General features: G+C 57.2%; 1 protein-coding gene across 1 annotated transcript; it reads right to left on the reverse strand.

The window, feature by feature from the left end:
* Positions 1-4697: 4697 nt before the first annotated feature.
* On the reverse strand, positions 4698-15334 carry LOC142823336 (uncharacterized). Its single transcript, XM_075914267.1, has 11 exons — positions 14902-15334; positions 14510-14613; positions 14071-14193; positions 13469-13536; positions 13247-13352; positions 12882-12977; positions 12609-12713; positions 12084-12219; positions 11760-11854; positions 11293-11511; positions 4698-4739 (listed from the first exon to the last, which is right to left on the reverse strand). Exons 1-11 carry the CDS (start codon positions 15332-15334, stop codon positions 4698-4700), a joined length of 1527 nt encoding a protein of 508 aa, XP_075770382.1.
* Positions 15335-20221: the final 4887 nt, after the last annotated feature.

Below are 20221 nucleotides of genomic sequence, written 5' to 3' on the forward strand. Positions count from 1 at the left end.
ACAAGGGGAGGGAGCAAACTAATGTCCGAAACCAGACAAGTTTATTTTAGGCTATAAATATTGGGGTGCCTGGCCTTACCCCCTTTGCATGGCCGAAGGGACAACAGAGACTTACTGACTGAATTGCTCCTCATCCTGGAGCACTTGAGTTGGTGCACGCGTAACCGCAAATCCAGGGCACTAGATCTGTGACTACACGGCTATAAACCTGGCCAAGTGCCTCTGTCACCAGACGGTGCCTGTGGTCGGTCTTTGTGCATAACAGCGAGATCTGCAGCAGGAGCAGGCTGCGTTACCTGCACTGACCACTGATAACACCAGAGCTCCAAGAACAGAAGCACTGAGCCACGCTGCTGAGGCAACCACATCACAGCTCTTAACACTAGGAGCCCGTAAGTACTCCTGTAGACCCTGCTTTCGCTGGCATTAAGCCAAACAGCGTCCACAGAGCCCCCTGGCACTCCTGCGCCCTGCTGTGCAATGCAGAGGGAGAGATGGAGAAGAGAAAGGCCCACGTGTTCCTTTGCCCTGGCCCAGGCTAGCCTATGCCACTTCCCATGGTTCTGTGGGCCAGACTTGCAGGGCGGGGAAAAGAGATGTAGAGGTCATGGTGGGTAATCAGCAGAACATGAGCTCCCATTGTGGCGTTGGGGCTTAAAAAGCTATTGTAATTCTGGGATGTATAAACAGGAAACGCTTGAGCAGGAGTAAAGAGGCTGTCTCGCTTCTGTGATGGATGGGAGGCCCACTGTTCTTTTCTGAACATCCCAGTATTCAGTGACTAAAGGGTTAAACCTAGCTAGCTAGAAAGTGTTGGCAGGGAGTTCAGATCTGCATTAAAAGGGAATCTGTCTGCTGTTTTTCTTTGTGAGTTTAATCCTGGAGCTGCGGAAGGGGATGAGGGGGGGGATGAATTGAACTGGGCAGGGACATCATGCCTAAAAAAAAGAATACCTGGGCCTAGAATTGGACTGGACCTTGGAAGTGTGGATCCTTGAGTAGATAGAGAATGTTTATTTAGATGCGATCAGGTTATTTTTTTGTTTTGTTGTTTGGTTAAACTCCTCTGTGCTAAATCCATATCCCCTCCTCTCCCCACTATAACTTTAAACTGAATCCCAGGGATGCAGTTGTCTGTGTTTTAATCTGTTCTTTTCTCAGTTGCGCTATAACTCCTAGCAGCCAAGTCAGCTTTACAAATGAATACCTTTTTGTTTTCTTAATATAATCACCTATTTTAAGGCTATGATCTGATTTTGTATCCTGGAAAGTAATAGGAGGTCTGTGTATACCTGCCTAAGACTAAGAGGACAGCTATCAGAAATTACAGTTTGTTTTCATTTTTCTTTTTTTCTTTCCAAGTGCTAAATAAAAGGGAATAATGACATCTCTGGATCTGCTGGCAATGCTCCTCCTAATGCAACCTAATATGCCATTAGCCTTCTTGGCTACAAGGGCACACTGTTGACTCATCTCCAGCTTCTCATCCACTGTAACCCCCAGGTCCTTTTCTGCAGAACTACTACTTAGCTGGTTGGTCCCAGGCCTGTAACAATGCTTGGGATTCTTCTGTCCCAAGTGCAGGACTCCGCACTTGTCCTTGTTGAACCTCATCAGATTTCTTTTGGCTCTTGTGTAAAAGAGTTTGGGGTACCCTTCTGGAATACGTTCCCAAGTGACTTCTTCCTGCGTTCAAGAAGAAAAAGTTTTTTTCCACTTGGGTAGAGGCAGCAACCCTCCTAAGCTCAGGGAATCTGTGACCTTGGGGAGTTTTGAAGCAGAAGCCCATAGAGACACGGTATTTTAAGGTCTCTTTTGGGCCCACACCTTCTGCACTCCAAGTGCCAGAGTGGGGAACCGACTTAGCCTCTTTATTCGGCACTTGAACTTCTGCTGCTGGAGTTCTGTGCCCAGCTCTGGTGACCAGAATTCCAGATGGATGTTGATAAATTGGAGAGGGGTCATGTCAAGGCTGTTTCCCACTCTGGCACTCCAAGTGCAGAAGGTGGGGGCCCACAAGAGACTTTAAAATACCCTGCCACTGGAGGCTTGCGTTGGTGTTGCTGCCATCATCCAAATGCACAAACCCCTTTGAGAACCAGACAGGCGCATTTCAGAATTCCCTCCTGTGGGGTACCTTCCTTGTCCTTGACACTCCCTCCAGAGAGAGCTTGAAAACCTGTAATTTCTCCTAGAAGTATGGCTTGCTGTCTTAGGCACGTGCATACAGAACCTTCCGCCCTCTAGGATGCAGGAATCAGATCATGGTTTTAAAAATGGGACGTCTATTAACAAAACAAATACACTTGGTGAAACATTACTTAGAATCATAGAACCATAGAGCTGGAAGAGACCTCAGGAGTCATCAAGTCCAGCCCCTGCCCAAGGCAGGACCTATCCCAACTAAATCAACCCATTCAGGGCTTTGTCCAGCCGAGACTTAAAAACCTCTAGGGATGCAGATTCCACCACCTCCCTAGGGAACCCATCTCAGTGTTTCCCTACCCTCCTAGTGAAATAGTTTTTCCTAATATCCAACCTAGACCTTCCCCATTGTAACTTGAGACCATTTCTCCTTGTTCTGCCATCCCTCACTACTGTGAACAGCCTCTCTTCATCCTCTTTGGAACCTCCCTTCAGGAAGTTGAAGGCTGCTATCAAACCCCCCTCGCTCTTCTCTTCTGCAGACTAAACAAACCCAAATCCCTCAGTCTCTCCTCATAGGTCATGCGCTCCAGCCCCCTAATCATTTTGGTCGCCCTCCGCTGGACCCTCTCCAATGCGTCCACATCCTTTCTATAGTGGGGGCCCCAGAACTGGACACAATACGCCAGATGTGGCCTCACCAGAGCCGAATGAAGGGGAATAATCACTTCTCTGGATCTGCTGGCAATGCTCCTCCTAATGCACCCTAATATGCCATTAGGTTTCTTGGCTACAAGGTCACACTGTTGACTCATATCCAGCTTCTCATCCACTGTAACCCCCAGGTCCTTTTCTGCTGAACTGCTACTTAGCCAGTCGGTCCCCAGCCTGTAACTATGCTCGGGATTCTTCCATCCCAAGTGCAGGACTCTGCACTTGTCCTTGTTGAACCTCATCAGATTTCTTTTGGCCCAATCCTCTAATCTGTCTAGGTCACTCTGGACCCTATCCCTGCCCTCCAGCATATCTACTGCCCTCCAGCGTATCTACTTGGTTGCTAGGTGTTACAAAGAAACTGAAAAAAGAAAGATTAAAACACAGAAAATCGCTTCCCTGGGATTCAGTTTGAAGAGTTCTAGGGTAAAGGGGGATAGTTACATGTGCTTAGCAAAAAGAAGTCCAACAAACTAAAAAAATAAAGAAAATAACCTAGTAGCATCTGACTAAAAATTCCCTGTTCTACTCACATCTCTCTTGTTCCAAGATTTAGTCTTTCCCTAGCCAAGAAAGTCGCTGGATTCTGCTTGCCCAGGTTCCTGGCTTAATTCACATCTTCCAGGCATGATCACACAACAGGCACATCACTGCTTCCAATTCAAAACCCCAAATTCTGTTTCCATTTTCTTTCCTGGCCTCCTGTCAACTCGCTTCCTGCTTCTCTAGCATTCCTGGAGACTTTCTAGGACCTTTTGTCTATGGTTTCAACCTTTCCAGGCAAGACAGTTAGGGTTAAGTCCCAAGACTTTCAGGCAACCATCTGCTTTTGACACGACCTGCCTGTTTCTCTTCAGCTAACTCTTGCTTACTTTGGTTCAGGCCTCAGGCCTTACACCAGGCCCATGCTTCAGGCCCATCCTTTCTAGTACAGGATGTAGCCTGGTAACAAAGCCCTGACTGTGGTATCAGGAAACCTGGGTTCTATTCCTGCCTCTCCCACAGGTTGGAGAGGTTATTCCCTGTCTGTAAAATAAGACTAATGATACTAACCTTCCCTTTTTAGACCTACACACAGCAACTAGGGATTTTTATTAACTACTCAAATATCGGTGAGCCTGGCTCGCTAGATGAACCATCCGGTTCCTCTTGGAATCATGTTAAATGCTTGATCCCCATGACCAAAGTCTCAGATACCGGGAGAAGTGACACGGGGGAATAAAAGCTGCTGTCTGAGGTAAATTACCTGGCAGGAATCCCCTGGAATGGGAGCCATCGCTACCAGGAGCCCAGGAATAACAAGACTCCAAAAGTCCAGCTGCCAGGCAGTTTGACCATCTCCTTCAGGCCAGTGGCCCAGAATTCCAGGACATCTTTGGGCCTGGGTTTAAAAAGAGGCAGCACCGTGTGCTCAGCCCCTTTTTATCCATCCCCTTTCCCTCCATTGGCACGCAACCCTCAAATGGCCAAAGGTTTCCCTTTCCCTCCCTCCTTGGTTAAACAAGCTGGTTAAACAGCTCGAGGTGATGGAGTGATAAGCACCCACTGACAGAGTCGCTCGGGTTGCAGGGCCAGCGTAAGTCCGCTTTTAAAACTGCCGGCCATAGCTGCAGCTACGGGAGGGGACTCTAGCAAGGGCCTGGAATAAGGAACAGGGCTCCACTCCTGCATGGGATTCGGGCTTCCCCCAGGCAGATGCTCTGTTGCTGCTTTCCTGTCTCTCCCTTCTCCAGGTGGAAGGGGACGGTTAGCCAGTGTTCCCTGCAAGCTGAGCTCTTGGGCGGCCAGCCAGGAGACATTCAAATGCTGCCCAGTTTGCTAGCCGGTAGCATGTGTTTCTAGTGGTGGATGCATGTGGTGTACAGGGTGTAGACATAGATCTTGTTGTTATAGTAACTGCGTTAGGTCACTGGGGGTCAGCCCAGCTGGTTTGGGTTTTTTCTAGCTAGCTCCGTGCTATGCAATAAAATGGACACTTGCAACTACTCAAGCTCTCTGTATTTCCACTGATTTCTTCCCATGCTGTGAAACTCCACGTGACGTAACAGTGCACATCCGTGCATGCCTTGGTGCACATAACAAAATGTATTCCGCACAGGAGTGGGGGAAAAAGTAGAGGCATTATTGCCGCTAGCTCCTTACTGAAACTCAGTGAAAGGCAGGGGAAATGAGAGATCAAGATCCTGAGACTGACAGTCCCCAGGAACAACGGGGAGAGGCTAAAGTCCCAGTTCAGCCTGACTGGCAGAGCAGGGAGCCAGGAGGGAGCCAGGGTCGGCAGAGTGGGACTGAGCTAAGGAGAGAGCAGGGGCCCGCACTGAGCTGGGGAGCAGGGCTGGCCTCGGGGAGGGAGAAGGGGGGGCCAGGGTCAGGATCTGGCCCTTCCCCCTCAGAGCTGCTTCCCATCCCCTCTTCCTTCCAGCCAGTTCCTGCCCCCCCCCCCCAGCCAGTCCCTCTTCCTCCCTCCCCCCTGCCCAGGATCAAGTGTGTCCGTTTTTTGGGGGGAGGGTCTACCTGGCAACCCTACGAGTCAGACCCAGCGCAGGCACCAAGTGATGGGGACTGCCGGAACTTTGGGAACCTGAGTCTGCGGGGTGGGGGTTTGTGGCAGGTCAGGAGATGAAAGGGGAAGGCACCAAGGGTCAGGGTGTAGGAGACAGACAAATGCCAGGGGGCCAAGTGGAGACAATGAGGAAAAGGACAGGAGGGGAGGTGTCAGTGGGTGGGGGGGGGGACGACAGGATGATGCTAGGAGAGGAGAGGGGAAGGGCTTTGGGGGCTAGAGGGGAGAAGGGGAGGTGCTGGGAGAAGGCTTGAAAGAAGGGGTGGGCATGAGGAAGGCGGAGATGGAGCAAGGCACGTGTAAAGGCACAGGGGCATGAGGGGAACGGGGGCAGAGGGTGGTGAGGGAGTGGGCAAAGTGGGTAGGGGCAGTGAGGGAAGGGGGAGGCACCAAGAGGGTGCAAGGGTAAGGGAAGGTGCAGGTGCCAGGGAGTCCGGGGGGTGAAGCAGAAGGGCAGACACCTGCAGGGGAGGGACCAGCAGCAGAGGAGAGAGGCAGGACAGGTGTGTAGAGGGAGGTGTTAGAAGAGGGGATGAGGAGGGGTAGCTCACATGGTCAGAGTGGGGCTACTGGAGGAGTGGGCACAGGGGGAGAGAGAAAGGCTGCTGGAGGGGGCAGGTCTCGGGAAGGCCGAGGGCAGTGAGAAGGGCAGGAGTCAGGACAGCAGAGGTGGGTGAGGGGTTGGGGGGGCAGTAGGCACCAGGGGAGCTGATGGAGGAAGGGAAGGAGACAGGGCAGCAGAGGGGAAAGGTAAGTGGTTCATAAGATATTTATGAATAACTTGGGTGCCACCATGGCACATCCAAACAAGCCACACTCAGTACTGGTGCACAACACAAAATGTATTGTGCTCATGGGAGGAAACTCTTAGAGGGAACACTTCCCCCAGCCTCCCCACCCCCCGAGTTAATGTCACACACATTGGGTTAATGCAATTGCAGGATTGTTGCATGAGGGGGGTTTGGTGAGGGCCAAACTAATCCCTATTGGTAAGTGGATGGTGGGAAAAGTCCTTGGGGGGGGGGGGAGGTCACATGACACCTTTTATTTCTGGTCATGTGTCCATATTGCCCTGAAAGTGTTACCTCCAGAGGCGTGGCTAATGGGGGTCAAAGAGTACATTTAAAAACATTCTTTGGGTGCACACCCTAATGAAATGTGCTGCGCACGCCAATGGGCAGAGAGCAGATCCAGTCCTGGGAGCAGGGCTGCAGCCACAGAGTTATAGACGCCGCCCAGAGATCAGATCCGCATGCTGGGAGCAGGGCTGCAGCCACAGAGTTATAGACGCCGCCCAGAGAGCAGATCCGCATGCTGGGAGCAGGCCTGCAGCTGTAACCCACCCACCTGATGTGGGTCACTATCCTATGGAGTGGCACTGAGACCACTTCCAGCAAGCAATTATTACAAGGGAGCTCTTCAGCCTATGCTGAGAGGCAACTGACTTATAACTCAAGCTGTAGCAGCTCCTGCCCTAAGCTCCAAAAGTCCCAGGTTCTAATCCACCTGGTGGCAGTTGCACAGCCATGGAAGCAGAGGGGCCAGGGAACCCTCTGTACAGGACTCCCCCCCCCCCCACCCACACCCTTGCTTCCTGGAATCAGCCACCTAGGTGAATAAAGCTGGAAACCCCCATGCCTATAGCTGTGCACCTCTGCTTTCAATAGCTACAGCCATTCTAAAGTGCCCAGATCTCACAACAGAAAGGAGACGTCCCAATGAGCTGCTAAGCTGTGCTGCCTGCCACGGACAAGTAGCTCCAAGAGGAGCAAGTGCTGTTGACTCTGGAGCCTAATGATGGTGGTGTCTTCCAGCCATTTTCAGATTAGTACAGCTGTGAACCAGGTGCCAGCTGGCCATAGGGTCCCATAGACCTGGCTTGTGCAGCCTAACCTGATAACCAAGCAGTCCATCCATTACTAGCCAGCCGATTACCTTGGGCATGGGAGACCATCGCACTCGTAATTCCTGGGGCCTTCACGCACTGACAGGGCTTGACTTGATCGGCCAGCTAGGGAGAAAGAAATAAACAGAAGGCAGAGGAGTCACCAAGAGATCAGAAGACCAGCACGATGCCTTATAGGCTGTTCAGCTGTGAAGAGTCACCAAGACAGGGCAGGTGATGCTAACCTGAGTTAGTCCATTAGCTGCGGCTAGGCTGGGCCACGAGAGGAGAGACAGGCAGTAAATCTGCAGCTGTCAGACCATAAGGAGGACACGGAGGTTTCGAAACCAGCTCAGAGAACAGGGCTGGGTAAGATGCAACCTACAAAACACTGTGATCTGGCTGCTTTCTGTTTAGATCCTGGTGCCCATGCCGCCGAATTCTAAGTGGGGACTCAGGCAGCAGGATCCAATTTTAAATGATTCACGGCTCATGGTTACAGCAGGGGCAGGAGCCACGAGCCCTTTAAAAAGCTGTAGCCACGCTGGACAGCTGCCAGTAGTGGCAAAGCTGTGAGCTCTCTTCTGTGCTTTTAATTGAAAGCCTCAGCCGCGGAGAACTCTGAGGGTGGGCTAGTCCACAACACCACCCCTTCTGCCTCAGGCTCCGCCCCTTCTGTGGGTGGAGCCGGCCTATGACCCCATACCAAAATCCATTAAGTGGCCCCCTTCTGAAAATTATCGCCCAGCCCTGTCACAGAATCATAGAAAAGTCTGAGTGGAAGGGACCATGATAGGTCCAGTGTTTCGCAAACTTTTTTTATAATGTACCCCCTTTAAAAAAAAATTTGTAAGTACCCCCAGTACCTACAGTTTTCAGACACACACAATTTTTTTCTACCGTTGCAACACATTTGTTTAAACAACTGCATCGTAGCCGGGCGGGCGATGGCATTTTTGGGTGTAAAAGGTACAAAAAGAATAAAGCGCTGTCAAACTGAAAACTAAAATTCAGTTTTCTCCAAATTTCAGTTGTGTTGACGTGTCCCCCAGACATCTCTTGAGTACCTTTAAGGGGACTCGTACCACTGGTCGAGAAGCACTGATCTAGTCCACCCCTGCACCGAGACAGGACCAAGCATGTTTGTCTCACCTCTTGGCTCCTAGGACACGCCTTGAACTAACGCACTTGGAAAGACATTATCGTATATACGCCCAAAGTGCTTCGTCTCAGTGTATTACCATAAAATCTAACTGACCAAACTCTGACCTTTCATTTCCCTGTCACTTGGCCAGCCACAGCCTCACAAGCCTTCGGCATCGATCTCAAAGCCTTCGTCACGCTTTTACACACCTGTGCTGACACACTTGTGAGCCAGGCACACTTGTGCGACACGTCCCAAAGCACTTGCTCCAGGGCATTACATCGCACTTGCCTGCCTTTGATGGACAGGGAAAGGGAGACCTGAAAGGCCTCTCCAAGGTCACCAGCGCGAGAGTGAGCGCAGAATTGAGGAGCAAGGGTCTAACACACAACTCTGTGCCTTAGTCACTAGGTGGCATTAGATTAGAACCCGGGAGTTCTTACACCGAACCCCCTGCCCCCTCCACTAGGCCATGCTGCTGGCCTCCCGCCTCTCCCCCAGGGCTTGGAGACAGACGGGAGGCTGGAGCCAGCCTGCGCAGAAGGGGCTGTAACGCTTACAGCTCGTTCATGACACTGCCCCTGCGCAGCCCCTCTCAGATCCACACTCGGAACCCACAAGAAACACCCCAAGAGCAGAGATGAAACCGCCACTCACCTGCAGCCCAGCTTCCAGGAAGGGCAAAGCAAAAGCGGAGCTCGCGGATTCCAGCCCAGCCTGGCACCTGCTTCCTGAACTTTGGCCCCTTTCCTCCAAGATAGCAGGAGGCTGCTCTGGGCCTTTTGTGCCCACGACGGGGCAGAAAAGCAAACTCAGCTGTTGGTTCCATCTTGCGGGCAGAGCCCCGGCAGACAGTGGCAGGCGGGGGTATCGACTGACCCTCCAACCCAGGATATTCCCCCCACACCTGGATTCGCTTCCTAGTCATCCCCATCTCCCTGCACGATCCTTGTTTCTCATCCCGCCGGTCCGAGAAATTGTCAGAGCAGGTTGATCCCGACCTTGCCAAGGGCTTAGGTTACATCACAAGGCTTTGCCGCCACAGCTGGCTTGGCTTGGGTGTGTGGCAAAAGGCCCCCCCCGCCCCCCCCCCCCGGCACAGCTATTCTGGCAAAGCCGCCAGGGCAAATGGCAACTCTGCCGAAAAGCATCTGCTGGCTTTAAGCTCCCTGCGAGCTGTTCTCATCGCTCAGCCATCACCACCACTGCCCTGCCTCTGTCCTGCTCCTCATCCCCGCCCCCACTCCTATCCCCTGCTCTCCTCCATCTCCTCCCCCTTCCCTTCTCCTGCCCCTCCCCATTTCCACCTGCCCTGCCCATCCCCGTCCTCTCCCTCCCCCCGTCTGTCCCCCTCTTATGTGAGGGCTTTGCTGGAAATGCCCCGCCCCCCAAGCCAGGGAGATCTCCCCTCCGGGAACAATTCAGCCCCCCCCATCTCGCTCCCTCCACTCCACAGTATTTCCTCCATTCCCCACAGTTGAAAATTGAGCTCCCCCATCCCCTCAGGTGACAGTCGGGCTCCCCCATACGCAGCTGCCTAGGTAGGCACCTCCGCAGCCAGAGCCTGCCCCTGGCGCCCACGTCCCCTCCCCGACTGCCTGTCCCAGGCGACCACCTGAACCTGCGTCCCCCATTCCCTCAGATCACAGCTCCCTCCCTGACCCTGCACCCCCCGACACCCCTCCCCCAGGCCAGACTCCTCTCTGGCACCCGCACCCCCTCCCCCAAACCCTCTGCTCCCCCTTCACCCAGGTCACAGCTCCCTCCCTGACCCTGCACCCCCCCGACACCCCTCCCCCAGGCCAGACTCCTCTCTGGCACCCGCACCCCCTCCCCCAAACCTTCTGCTCCCCCTTCACCCAGGTCACAGCTCCCTCCCTGACCCTGCACCCCTCTAGAGCCCCTCCCCCAGGCCAGAGTCCTCTCCTGCGCCCATACCCCCTCCTGGACCCTGCACCCCTATCCACCGCCCCAGATCATACCCCCCCCCTGCACCCAGGCTCCACCCCTAAGCTCCCTTCTGCACCCAACCACCCCGTCCCAGACCCCAAAGCCCTCGGTAGAAATGTGGCCCTTGATCAGTTGCCAAAATGGCCCCCCCATTGCAAATTATTGACCAAGCCTGATCCAAATGTTTTTTGAAACATTGTTTAATGAGAATGTAAATACAATTCAATACAATTGGGAGGGTTGGGGGGTGGGGGACGCAGCTGCTGGCTCCTCAGCTCTTGCTGCTCTCACTGGGTGTCTTCCTGCTGCAAGGGAAGCAGAATCCGTCACATTCATCCCTGGGGACTCAGGGGAACTGGCCCCCCAGCATTTCCACCCTCCTCCCCCCTGCTCTTTGGTCACCCCCCGTCAGGCCCGCAGGGTGAGCTCCTGACCCCCCCCCCCCCCAGAGCTCCTGACACCTCGGCCCCCTCCCGCCTCCTAGGACAGTTTGGCTACGTCTACACTGGCCCCTCTTCCGTAAGGGGCATGTAAATTTCAAGAGTCGTCGTAGGGAAATCCGCGGGGGATTTAAATATCCCCCGCGGCATTTAAATAAAAATGGCCGCCGCTTTTTTCCGGCTTTTAAAAAAGCCGGAAAAGAGCGTCTAGACTGGCCCCGATCCTCCGGAAAAAGCGCCCTTTTCCGGAGGGTCTTATTCTTACTTCAAAGCCGATTTCCCTACGACGACTCTTGAAATTTACATGCCCCTTACGGAAGAGGGGCCAGTGTAGACGTAGCCTTTTCTGTGTTCAGAGCCTCCCCCACCCCCAGGGACGCTCGCAGGGGCAGGAGGGATTCTGCCAGCAGGGACGTGGGGTGGGGGCAGCCTGAGGAAAGGGGCGGGGGACTCCCTGAGGGGATGGGAAGGAGACCCTGGCCCTGCCCCACTCTCCTGATCTGCTCCGGCTGCTCACCATGTATTCCAGGAGCTGATGGGCCTGCCCATGCAGGGCGTGGGCCAGGACCAGCCCGGCCTGGCTGGGGCGCCGCAGGGGGGAGCGGGCAGCGAGCAGAGCCTTGTCCAAAAAGCAATTCTCCTGCTCTGCTGTGAAGAGCTGCCCAAAGACCTGGAATCAAGAGCACAGGAGGTTTCAGCTGACGGCCCAGAGCCCGGCCCCAACTCCTGGGGCTAAAACAGCTTCCTCCTCCCCCAAACTCCCTTCCAGACCCTGCACCCAGACGCTCTCCTCACCCGGCACCCCAACCCCTGCCCCGGGTCACACCTTCCTCCTGCCCCCAAGACCCTCCTACCCCCACGAGGGCCCCAGCCAGCCCCACCCCCGAGCCCTGCCCTGCCCTGGCAGCGCGTCCTTACCTCTCCCACCCTCACGCTGTTGCTGTGAGCCAGGACCCATCTTTCTTTGTAGTAGTGTCTGCACCACAGGTCCTCTGCCTGGTGGATGTTGAGGCCTGCAAGAGACACAACAGGGTCATTCTGCTGGCAGGTCTGAGCCCTTCCCCTCCCACGGGTCCCTGCAGGCATCCCTGGGCAAATGGAGGGGCACAGGGGGCAGAAGGGGAACACAGAGGGACGCATCCCCCCTTGGGCCAGTCTGGGGGAAAGGGGCTGGGTCCCCTCCCCCCGCCGCCGGCACCCTCAGGGTGTCCCTGGGGCCCAGGTCCCGGCTGGGTTCCTTACCCCTGTGGTGCAGGAGGAGTTGATACAGGCTGTGCACCCCCTCCCGGGCCAGCCGGCTGACGTCTTCGGATGGGTCCGAAATAAAAAGGCCCAGCTGGGCCACGTGGTGACCCATCCTCGGCCAGTCGGCGGAGTTCTGAGGGGAGAGAAGAGGGGGGGTCCCTCAGCATCCTGGGGCTGCACGTCCCATGCAAACGGCCGCCGAGGCGGGTCTGAGCTCGGGGGACGGACAGAGACACCTCCCGGGGCGGGGCGGGGCCGGCCTTGCGAGGAGACAACCCTGAGCAATGGCCCCGACTGAAGGGTCACTCCGGGGGTGGAACAAGGGGATCCACTGACGGCCACTCCCCAGTCCCCAGGCCCAGTCCCTCAAGAGCCCCCCTGAAGGGCCCAGGGTCGCCCCTCCCCGGGGAAAGGAGAACGCGGCCCATTCCCGGCCCATTCCCGGCCCTGCCTCTGCCTCCCGGGGACGCTCCCAGCCCCGCGCCCTGCAGCCCCAGACCCCCCGGCTCCGAGGTCACTTACGTCAAACCCCGGGAGGGTGGTGGCGACTCCCAGCAGGGCCGTGGTGCTGCGAAGGGCCCTGGCTCGCTCCTGGGGCAGGCGGGACTCCAGCCACGGGCTCAGGTGCTGGGGGGGAAAGAGGCAGGTCAGGACCCGTAGGGAGGTGCCGGTTCTGGGCAGAGCCTGGGGCTCCTCTCGGACTGTGCCCCCCCCAGCCACTGACACTGCTCCTCTCTCGCCCCCCCCCCCCCGAGGAAGCAGGGACAATGGCCCCGTCCCCCCCACGGGGCTCACCTCCATTATGAGCTGCAGCCGGGCGGTGTCTGGGGACTCGGCGAGGAGGCTCGCCAGTAGGGCCTGGAGGTCGTAGGGAAGGGCCCGGATGAACTGCTGCAAGACAAGGGGGAGCCCTGGGTCAGAGGGGGGTTGGGGAATCCAGGCCACCCGCTGGCTCCGGGGTGCAGCCTTGAGCAGGGTCTGAGCCGCCTTGCAGAGCAGGGAGGAGCCCAGGCTGGGCGTGGAAGGGACGGGCCCCCCGGGAGAGCAACGGGAACCCTGGAGGGAAGGATCCAAACCTGCAGCTTCTTCCCTCCCTCTGCCCCCCCCCCTCCTCTCTGGAGCTCCAGCCCAGCCCGGGAGCAGGGCCCGGAGGGACGTACCTGTGTGTGGATGGGCTCCTGCTGCCAGTCCCCAGACACTGTCTGTCCCACGGCCGCCGTCAGCAGGGGGCTCAGGAGCTGGGCCCGCAGGGGAGGCTGCAAGGTGCTGGCAGGAGAGAGGGGCAGAGACTGTTAATTCAGCAGCAGGAGACAGAGACTTTCCCACTCCCTGGCCAGGGGATCTGCTCTGGGGGGAGTCGGCGGGGGGGGGGGGGTCGGTACCTGAGGCTGCAGGCAGCGTTGAGGCAGTCGGCCAAGACCAGCGGGGGAGGCGAGTCCTCCATGATCTCCTGTGAAACCCAAGGAGACAAAGGGGCGTGTGAGGCTGGGCCCCCAAGAGACGCTCACGCGGCCAGCGCCCCCACCCAGCAGGATCCAACCCCACTGCCTCCCGCTGCCCTGTAGCCCCCCTGCCCGACACAGGGCCCCTCCCAGCACCCCCCTCCCAAACCGGGACCAGCTCAATCCTTGTCCCCAGGCCGTCTCCTGCCCCTCACTGCCCTGGTGACCAGCCTCTGAACCTCCTCATCCCTGCTCCCCAGGCGCATCCCCAGCAGCCCGCTCGGCTCCCTTCCAGCCCCCCATGGCCCGGGGAGACCCCTCCCTGTCCCGAATCCCCCTTCCTGTCCGGCACCCCAGACCTGCCCCATTTCTGTGTCCCTCCCTCCTCCAGCATCCCCACCCACCCTCCCCATGTCCACCTCCAGCCCTCCTGGCTCCAAACATCCCGTTTCCAGCACCCCCACCCGCCGCCATGGCCCAGGCAGACCCCTGTCCACCCCACGTATCCCCTTCCCTCCTCCCGGCTGCCGCGACTCGCTTACAATGATCCTGGCCATCATGGTGTCCTTGCAGCAGCGCGGCGCCAGGGTGTCCTCGCCCCTTTGGAGGGCGGCGAGGCAGGCGAGGGGGATGGCCAAGAGGAACCGCTGCAGGGCGGCTGGGCTCTGCACCCCAGAGAGAGTCTGTGAGCCTGGGGCCTGCCTGCCCCCCACGGACAGCTGCAGGGCTCAGGTCTCCCAGGAGTGGAGGTGGGAGCTGCCGGTTGTCCAAGCACCCACACTCCCCCCCCCCAACTGCTGCCTCAGGCTTGTGGGGGCCCAGCTGGTGCATGACAAGAGCCCCCAGCTTGGGGGGTCCAGGTCATGCAGGAGAAGGGGCCCCAGGGGGATCCCCAGGGACAAGCCCCTCCCGGAGGGGGGGGGACGTGCTGGGAAGGGGCCGGACAATCTCGGGTCCCCCCCATGTGGAGAAGGTTCCTACCGTGTCCCGGGTGTGGAGCTGCTCTTCGATGTCATAGATGGCCCCTTCCTCCACCCGGGAGTCCACCCGCTCCTGGCAGAGCTCCGCCGAGGCGCAGGGGGGCTCTGTGCGGGAGGGAAGGGACCAGGGTGACTCCAGCGGCCAGCAGGGGTCACGCGCCCCCATGTCAGGGACCCGGGGCAGGTTGGGCCCCACACGCCCCTCGCAGGGACCCATCCCCCTGCCACCCTCACATCTGCCAACGCCCTCAGCAGAGCCCCCACCAGGAACAAGAGAGCCAAGCAGCCCCCCCCCATCCATTGCCCTGGCTGCGGGGCAGACACTGGGGCTGCCCCTCCCCCCCCCCGGGTACTGGGTGAGCCCCTGGGCCCAGCGTGTTCACGGCCCCTCACCTGGGTCTGAGCGGCTGCAGGAGGTGGCCCGGCTGCAGCTGGAGGCCCAGGCGCTGCTGCTGACGGACCTGGACCCACAGCTGCAGGGGCTGGTGCGGGGAGCGACGGGCTGGGGGCTCCCGGAGACTGGCAGGTCCCCGGGGGCCGGGCAGGGCGATGCCCCCTGGTGGTAATGGGGGCTGGGCTCCCGGGGCAGGTGTTTCTCTCCACAGAGGAGGCCCCGGAGCCACCCTACCCGGCTCCCCCGCTGGGCTGGGTCCCGCCTGCCCAGCCGCCTCTGGAGCCAGGTCCGGGGGGGCCTGGCCGGTGGGCGAGTCGCCCCGAGCTGGTGGGATCCAGCTTCCCCGCCCGCGGGGACGGAGAAGCTGCTCCCCACCGGCCCTGGGGCCATCTTCAGGGCTTTCTTGAACCACAGCCTGATGCGTTTGGCCATGCTGCAAATGAGGGGAGCAAAGGGGAGCTTGGGGCGCAGCCTGCAGAGCGAAATCCAGGGGTTCCAGCTCCCCAGAGCGACTGCCCCCAGCCCCCAAATGGCCCCTTGCTTATCGGTTCGGTCTTGCACAGGCACTGCAAGGACCTGAGGGTATGTCTACACTACCCCGCTAGTTCGAACTAGGAGGGTAATGTAGGCATACCGCACTTGCAAATGAAGCCCGGGATTTGAATTTCCCGGGCTTCATTTGCATAAGCGGGGAGCCGCCATTTTTAAAACCCCGCTCGTTCGAACCCCGTGCAGCGCGGCTACACGGGGCACGAACTAGGTAGTTCGAACTAGGCTTCCTAGTTCAAACTACCGTTACTCCTCATTCCACGAGTCTCCTGCCCATCAACAGCCCCTTCTTGGCCAATCAGGGGAGAATCTAAGGTGTGGGGGGTGGAGCGTTCTCCCCAAAGACACCGGCATAGACTTGTTCCAGCCCCACCTCCCCAGTCCCCACAATGGGGGCTGCATCCCCCGCCCCACGGCTCCTGCAAACCACCCCCCGTCCTTCAGCTAGTCTGTTGGGTCCCAAGCTGGGGGAGGCAGCAAGGGAAGGTCACAGAGGAGGCAAGAACAGAGCAGAAATGTGGGGGGATGGAGGAAAAGGGAAACCAACCAGGAGAAAGCCCCAGTGGCGCTAAGGACGCAGCCCAGGTGAGGAATCACCTTCTGGCCCTTGACCGAGGGCTGGGCCTGCCTGGAACCCAGCCGGCCCCGGGCGGGATCCAACCCCTGGGGGCTCTTACCTTCGTCACAAAGGTGTCGGGATGTGGAACTCACAGAACGCGAAGGAACCGTGAGGAGGAGACGCACCAGAGCTAAAGCAACCGGGGGTCTCCAAAGTCCCCTGGGCCCGCCCCCCGCTTTTATCAGCCTGAGATGTGGGTCCCTCTGTGAGGTCATCACCTCCCCACCTGCCCTTTGCCTTATATGCTGAGGGCTGCCCAAAGCCCCTGTGAGGTCACCGCCCCCCCCTCACCCTGCCAGGCAAATGTCCTGCCTCTGGCCACCCCCCTGGGAAGTTTGAGCCATTACTAGGGGTCCCTCCCCCTCCCTCATAGGCTGCTCCCTGCCCTACACTGCAGGCTTCTTGCACGAGAGCTGTTTCACGCCGGAGTTCTTGCGCAAAAGGTCTCGTGCAAGAGTGCCTCCACCCTGCCATAGGCTTTTGCACAAGAGCGTCCATGGCAGTGTGAACGCTCTCTTGTGCAAGAAAGCTCTGATGGTCATTTTAGCCATAAAAGTGTCTTGCTCAAGAAGCCCCTGGTGCCCGTCCACGCTGCCTTCTTGCACAACAGCTCTTGCACAAAGGGGGCTTAGTCATCGTCGGGAGAGGAATAACTCCTGTGCAAGGAGCCCTGTTCTCTGATGCTTTACTGCAAATTTACTTCTGCAAGAACACACGTAGAGTGTAGACGCGCCACAAGTTTTTTCGCAAGAACACGCAAAAACAAGCCATGTGGATGTTTTCTTTTTAGGCAAAAGCCCCTTTTTGCACAAGATCGGTCGGCCTTTTTGCAGGCATAGGGATCTTGTGGGAAAAGGGGGTTTTTTGCACAAAAAGTAAACATCCACACGGCTTGGTTTTGCGCACAAACCCCGAGCACAAAAACGGATCGGCAGAAAATATGCAAATGACATTGCGTGTCATAGAGTCCCTCGTTAGCATATTTGTTGCCAAAAAAACTCGTTGTGTAGACGTAGCCTAGGAGAGAAGCGATCTCAGACACAAAGCCCTTCAGTAAGAGGGCATAGCCCTGGGGCGTGGTAGGAGACGTACGGCAGACATGGGAGGTCACTCTCCTAGCTATTTGGCACGGAGGAGGCCTCAGCTGGAGCACTGTGTCCAGATCTCAGGGCCATGCTTTAGGAGAGAGAGTCCAGAGGGGAACTATGAAAAGGGATTAGGGACGTTAGAGATTCACTGAGTAGTCAATTAACCTCATGATTTCTTATCGGTTACTTGACTTTTCGATAGTCCCCAGGGGCCAGCTGTCTCAGTCCTGGCTCGCGCTGGGTGCGGGACCTACCCCCTCTGCGGCTCTGCATTTACAGTGTGTTAGGAGCCAGGCGGGCAGGCAGCCTCGCTCAGTTCCAGTTTGCACCAGGTCCAGAAGCTCAGACCCAGCCCCCAGGCAAGGGCTGCTGCCAGCTTGTGCTGCTGCCTCTGATACAGAGGCAGCAGTACGGAGTGCCAGGAGGGAACTGGTCTAAAAAGCACCTCCCCTTGCGACCTGGCTGCCTGTCATCCCACGCTGCTGCCTCTGTTTTTGGCGAGAGAGAGCCGCCTGTCTTGATACACCGGTGGGGAGTCGGATTTTCAAAAGGCAGGTCTCTGTCCTTTGTGAGCCTTCCAAAGCGCTTCGGTGGGGGGAGGGGGCAGGAAGGCGGACGACACTCAGGAATTGTAGCACCCAAATCCACGGAGTGTTTCGCCAGCACCTCCTGCAACAGAGCCCAATCCCTGACAGGCTTTTAGGCAAGATAGATCATTTGAAAAAATGACAGACACAGGGTTTTCCGTCACCGCTCTCCCTTTCTTTTATTTCCCTGGGCTAACTGGCTTGTTCCTCTTTGGCTAAGGATGGAAGGGTATGTCTACACTACAATGTAAGTTCGAACTAACGGACGTTAGTTCAAACTAACATTCATAGCCGCTACACTAGCGCTCCGCTAGTTCGAATTTGAATCGAACTAGCGGAGCGCTTAGTTCGAACTAGGAAAACCTCATTTTACGAGGCTTAAGCCTAGTTCGAAATTACTAGTTCGAATTAAGGGCTGTGTAGCCCCTTAATTCGAACGAGTGGGAGGCTAGCCCTCCCCAACTTTCCCTGGTGGCCACTCTGGCCAACACCAGGGAAACTCTATGCCCCCCTCCCGGCCCCGGACCTCTTAAAGGGGCACGGGCTGGCTACGGTGCCCGTGCCAGGTGCAAGCCTGCTAGCACCCAGCCAGCAGACCCTGCACCTGGCACGGCACAGAGCCACCCACCCGATGTCCCCCAGCCCACCCCCTGTTCCCGGGACCAGGCTGGCGGCTCCCGGAAGCTTGCCCGGGACCGCAAGAGGCGGGTACATTCCTGGGCTAGTGCCGACATCGTGGACCTCGTCCACGATCTCCGCACTAGGCACAGGAAAGTGGCCATCTAGGGCAGGAGAGCTGCCAGCCTGGCCACCCAGGAGCAGGTTTGCATGAAAATCAAGGGGGTCCACTGAGACCCCCGACCCTGAGCCCTGAGCTTACAATGGCCGTCCTGGGTCAGACCAAAGGTCCATCTAGCCCAGTAGCCTGTCTGCCGACAGCGGCCAACCCTAGGGACCGTGGAGGGGATGGACCAAAGACAGTGACCAAGCCATTTGTCTCGTGCCATCCCTCTCCAGCCTTGCACAAACTTTGGGCAGGGACACCACTCCTACCCCCTGGCTAAGACTACTCCATGGACCCAACCTCCATGACTTGATCTCCCTTCCCTTTAAACTCTGTTCTAGTTGTAGCCTTCACAGCCTCCTGCAGCAAGGAGTTCCACCGGTTAACTATTTGCTTTGTCAAGAAGAACAACTTTCTCTTACTAGTTTCAAGCCTGCTACCCAGTCCTTTCCTTTGGTGTCCTCTAGTCCTTCTTTATGGGAACTCAGGAAGAACTTTTCTCAATGCACCCTCTCCACCCAACCCCTGCTTTTAGAGACCTCTATCCTGTCCCCCCTCCGTCTCCTCTTTTCTAAGCTGAACAGTCCCAGTCTCTGTAGCCTCTCTTCATCTGGGACCTGTTCCCAACCCCTGATCATGTTAGTTGCCCTCCCCTCTCCCAGCCTTAATCTTCCCCTCTCCCACCTCCTTTTCCCAGTCTCCCCCAGTTTTGTTCAATAAAGATAGAGTCAATGTTGGAAGAAACGTTATCTTTATTTTGTACATCAATAAGAAGGGGGGCTAGGGAAGGGTAAGTGGAAGGAGGTGAGGGAGGAATGGGGTACGAGCCCCCGATGGGGAGGACTGGGCTGGCTCTGCAGGCTTCTGGGGGTGGAAGCTCTCCTGCAGCCCCCCGATTACCCCCTCTCCCCAGATGGCAGCCTGCGGCAAGTGCAGCCGGGCTGATGGCTGAGTGGTGTGATGTGCCCAGTGTGGGTACTCCGGGCACTCCAAGCCAGGACTGGTTTTCAAGCGGGGCACCCCTTAGAACTGTCTGTCCGGGGTGGGGGTCGGGACCCTTTAAGCGCAGCCCTCGGCTAGCCTGAGACTGCATCTCCACGCTCTAAGTCCTCCTCTGATGCCCTGCTGGCACTGCTTCCGGCCATCCTTAAGCCCTGTTCAGAGTCCACTCAATGTGGACTTGCTAGTTCGAATTAGCAAAACTAGTTTTTAGTTCTAGACGCGTTAGTTCGAATTAGCTTAGTTCGAACTAGCGCTGTAGTGTAGACATACCCGAAGAGAGGAGCCAGCAGGGGTAGAATGAATTGTGTACCAGGTCCTGGAAACAAGAGCATCTCCTCCAGATCACCCATCCACACCTGAACTGTTTAAAAGCTTGGCTGCCAATAAAGACACCTTAGCTCAGCAAATGCCAAGCCAGGCACCTGTGTTTGGACACGAGGGGTGCACAGGGATGTGAGAACCAGGAAGGCTGATCTGTGAATTCACCCCCAACCGTCCCAGTACAAGACAGACGCTTGCGCCAACCAGCAGGGGTCACTGCTCCTCGGGTTTGGCTTGGACAAAGGTGCCCATCTGTTTGGTGTTCGCGTCTCGGAGCTGCGCCAGCTGCCTCTGGCCACGGCGGAGCAGATACTCGATGTGCATCACGTCGGCCCGGGGGATGCTGGCGTTCTTCCGGAACTCGGCCTG

Source organism: Pelodiscus sinensis, chromosome 33, assembly GCF_049634645.1.
Source record: "Pelodiscus sinensis isolate JC-2024 chromosome 33, ASM4963464v1, whole genome shotgun sequence".
Taxonomy (NCBI): domain Eukaryota; kingdom Metazoa; phylum Chordata; order Testudines; family Trionychidae; genus Pelodiscus; species Pelodiscus sinensis.

Coding starts and splice junctions, on each gene's coding strand:
- LOC142823336 (XM_075914267.1), bottom strand. CDS start 15,334: ATGGCCAAACGCATCAGGCTGTGGTTCAAGAAAGCCCTGAAGATGGCC. Junction 12,978..13,246: donor AGGAGCCCATCCACACACAG/GTACGTCCCTCC, acceptor CTTGTCTTGCAG/CAGTTCATCCGGGCCCTTCC. Junction 4,740..11,292: donor CCTTCCCATCCCCTCAGGGA/GTCCCCCGCCCC, acceptor TATAACAACAAG/ATCTATGTCTACACCCTGTA.